At 68.3% G+C, this 1,219-nt stretch overlaps 1 protein-coding gene across 2 annotated transcripts in view; it reads right to left on the bottom strand.

Annotated features, from left to right (window-relative positions):
• Nucleotides 1-194, bottom strand: part of PCGF1 (polycomb group ring finger 1) — an 11,446-nt gene extending 11,252 nt beyond the window's left edge. Inside the window, exon 1 of one of the 2 annotated variants that reach the window (XM_021382578.1) lies at nucleotides 14-194. In XM_021382578.1, coding sequence (XP_021238253.1) covers nucleotides 14-109 — 96 coding nt within the window. In that variant the 5' untranslated portion in view covers nucleotides 110-194. The remainder of the gene's footprint in view (nucleotides 1-13) is intronic. The other variant, XM_021382577.1, reaches the window with a different exon arrangement.
• Between the last annotated feature and the right edge of the window lie 1,025 nt (nucleotides 195-1,219).

Below are 1,219 nucleotides of genomic sequence, written 5' to 3'. Positions count from 1 at the left end.
CGCCGCCGCTCGCCTCGTTCCGCAGCGGGTCCATCTTGTAGACGGCCTGCAGCTGGTTCCGCAGCCGCATGGCGATCGCCATCGGGCCCCCCTGAGGAGGCGACGCCATCTTAGAACCTCCTCCGCCCCCGCGCACTTCCGGGTTCGGGCCGGGGGCGGGGCCGGGCGCCTCTCCCCGCGACCACAGCTCCCGGCGTGCCCCGCGCCGCGCCAGGAATGCCGGGATTGGCGGGCACGGCGCCCCCTGCCGGACGCTGCGCACGGCCCCGCTCTGACCGGGCCCGCCCCTCCCACGGCAGCCAATGGGAGCGGGGGGCGGGGCTTGAGGGCGCCCCCGCGGCCAGTAGGAGAGCGCGTGGTGTCGCGGCCGGCCGGCAGGGGGCGCCAAATCACCGCGGGAACGGAGCGGACGGGGAAATGAACGGGGATGGGGGGGGAAGGAAGGGGGGAACTGGGGGGAATGAATGGGGGAACAAGGGGAATGAATGGGATGAAGCGAGGCGAATGAGGGGGGAGAGTGTGTGAGAGTGAATGAGGACGCTGCTGGAGTGAATGGGGTCCAAGGGATAATGGGGTCCTGGGGGTGAACGGGGGCCGAGCAGGAAAGGATAATGGGGTCCTGGGAAATGGGGTATAAGGGGAATGAGGTGTCCGGGGCAATGGGATAGGGGGAAAACGGGGAGAACCGGGCTGAGCACGTGAGTGAGTGGGGCACTAGGTTGAATGGGGACCAAAGGGGGAAATGGGAGGAACTGGGGTTAACGTGTGATTGAGTGGGGGCACTGCGGTGAATGGAGAATGGGGGTGGAATATATAATGGGGTCCTGGGGAATGGGGTATGAGGGGAATGAGGTGTCTGAGATAATGAGATGGGGGGGAAAATGGGGGCCTCGGGGCGTGGGGTGGGTTCAGCAGTGTAAGGGCACTGAGGGGGGGACTGCTGCAGCCAGCAGGAGGAACGTCCTGAATGGGATGGGAACGGCCTCGGCGGGGCACTGGGGTGAACGGGGATGGAATGGGGCCGTCGGGGGGCAGAGGGCGGGGGTTCAGCGGTGTGGTTGCACTGATGGGGGGCCCGCTGCGGGCAGGGGGCAGGAACGGCCTGAACACCCGAAGCGAGGTCCCCCCCGGCCCTACCCTGCAGTGTGTGGGGCCGGGGGTTCCGTGGGGCAGCCGTCGTGCCGGCCGTGGGCACGGCAAGCACCTGCCCGGGGCTGGG

This window comes from Numida meleagris, unplaced genomic scaffold, assembly GCF_002078875.1.
Source record: "Numida meleagris isolate 19003 breed g44 Domestic line unplaced genomic scaffold, NumMel1.0 unplaced_Scaffold250, whole genome shotgun sequence".
Classification (NCBI taxonomy): Eukaryota; Metazoa; Chordata; class Aves; order Galliformes; family Numididae; genus Numida; species Numida meleagris.
This window is presented reverse-complemented; position numbering and strand designations above follow the sequence as displayed.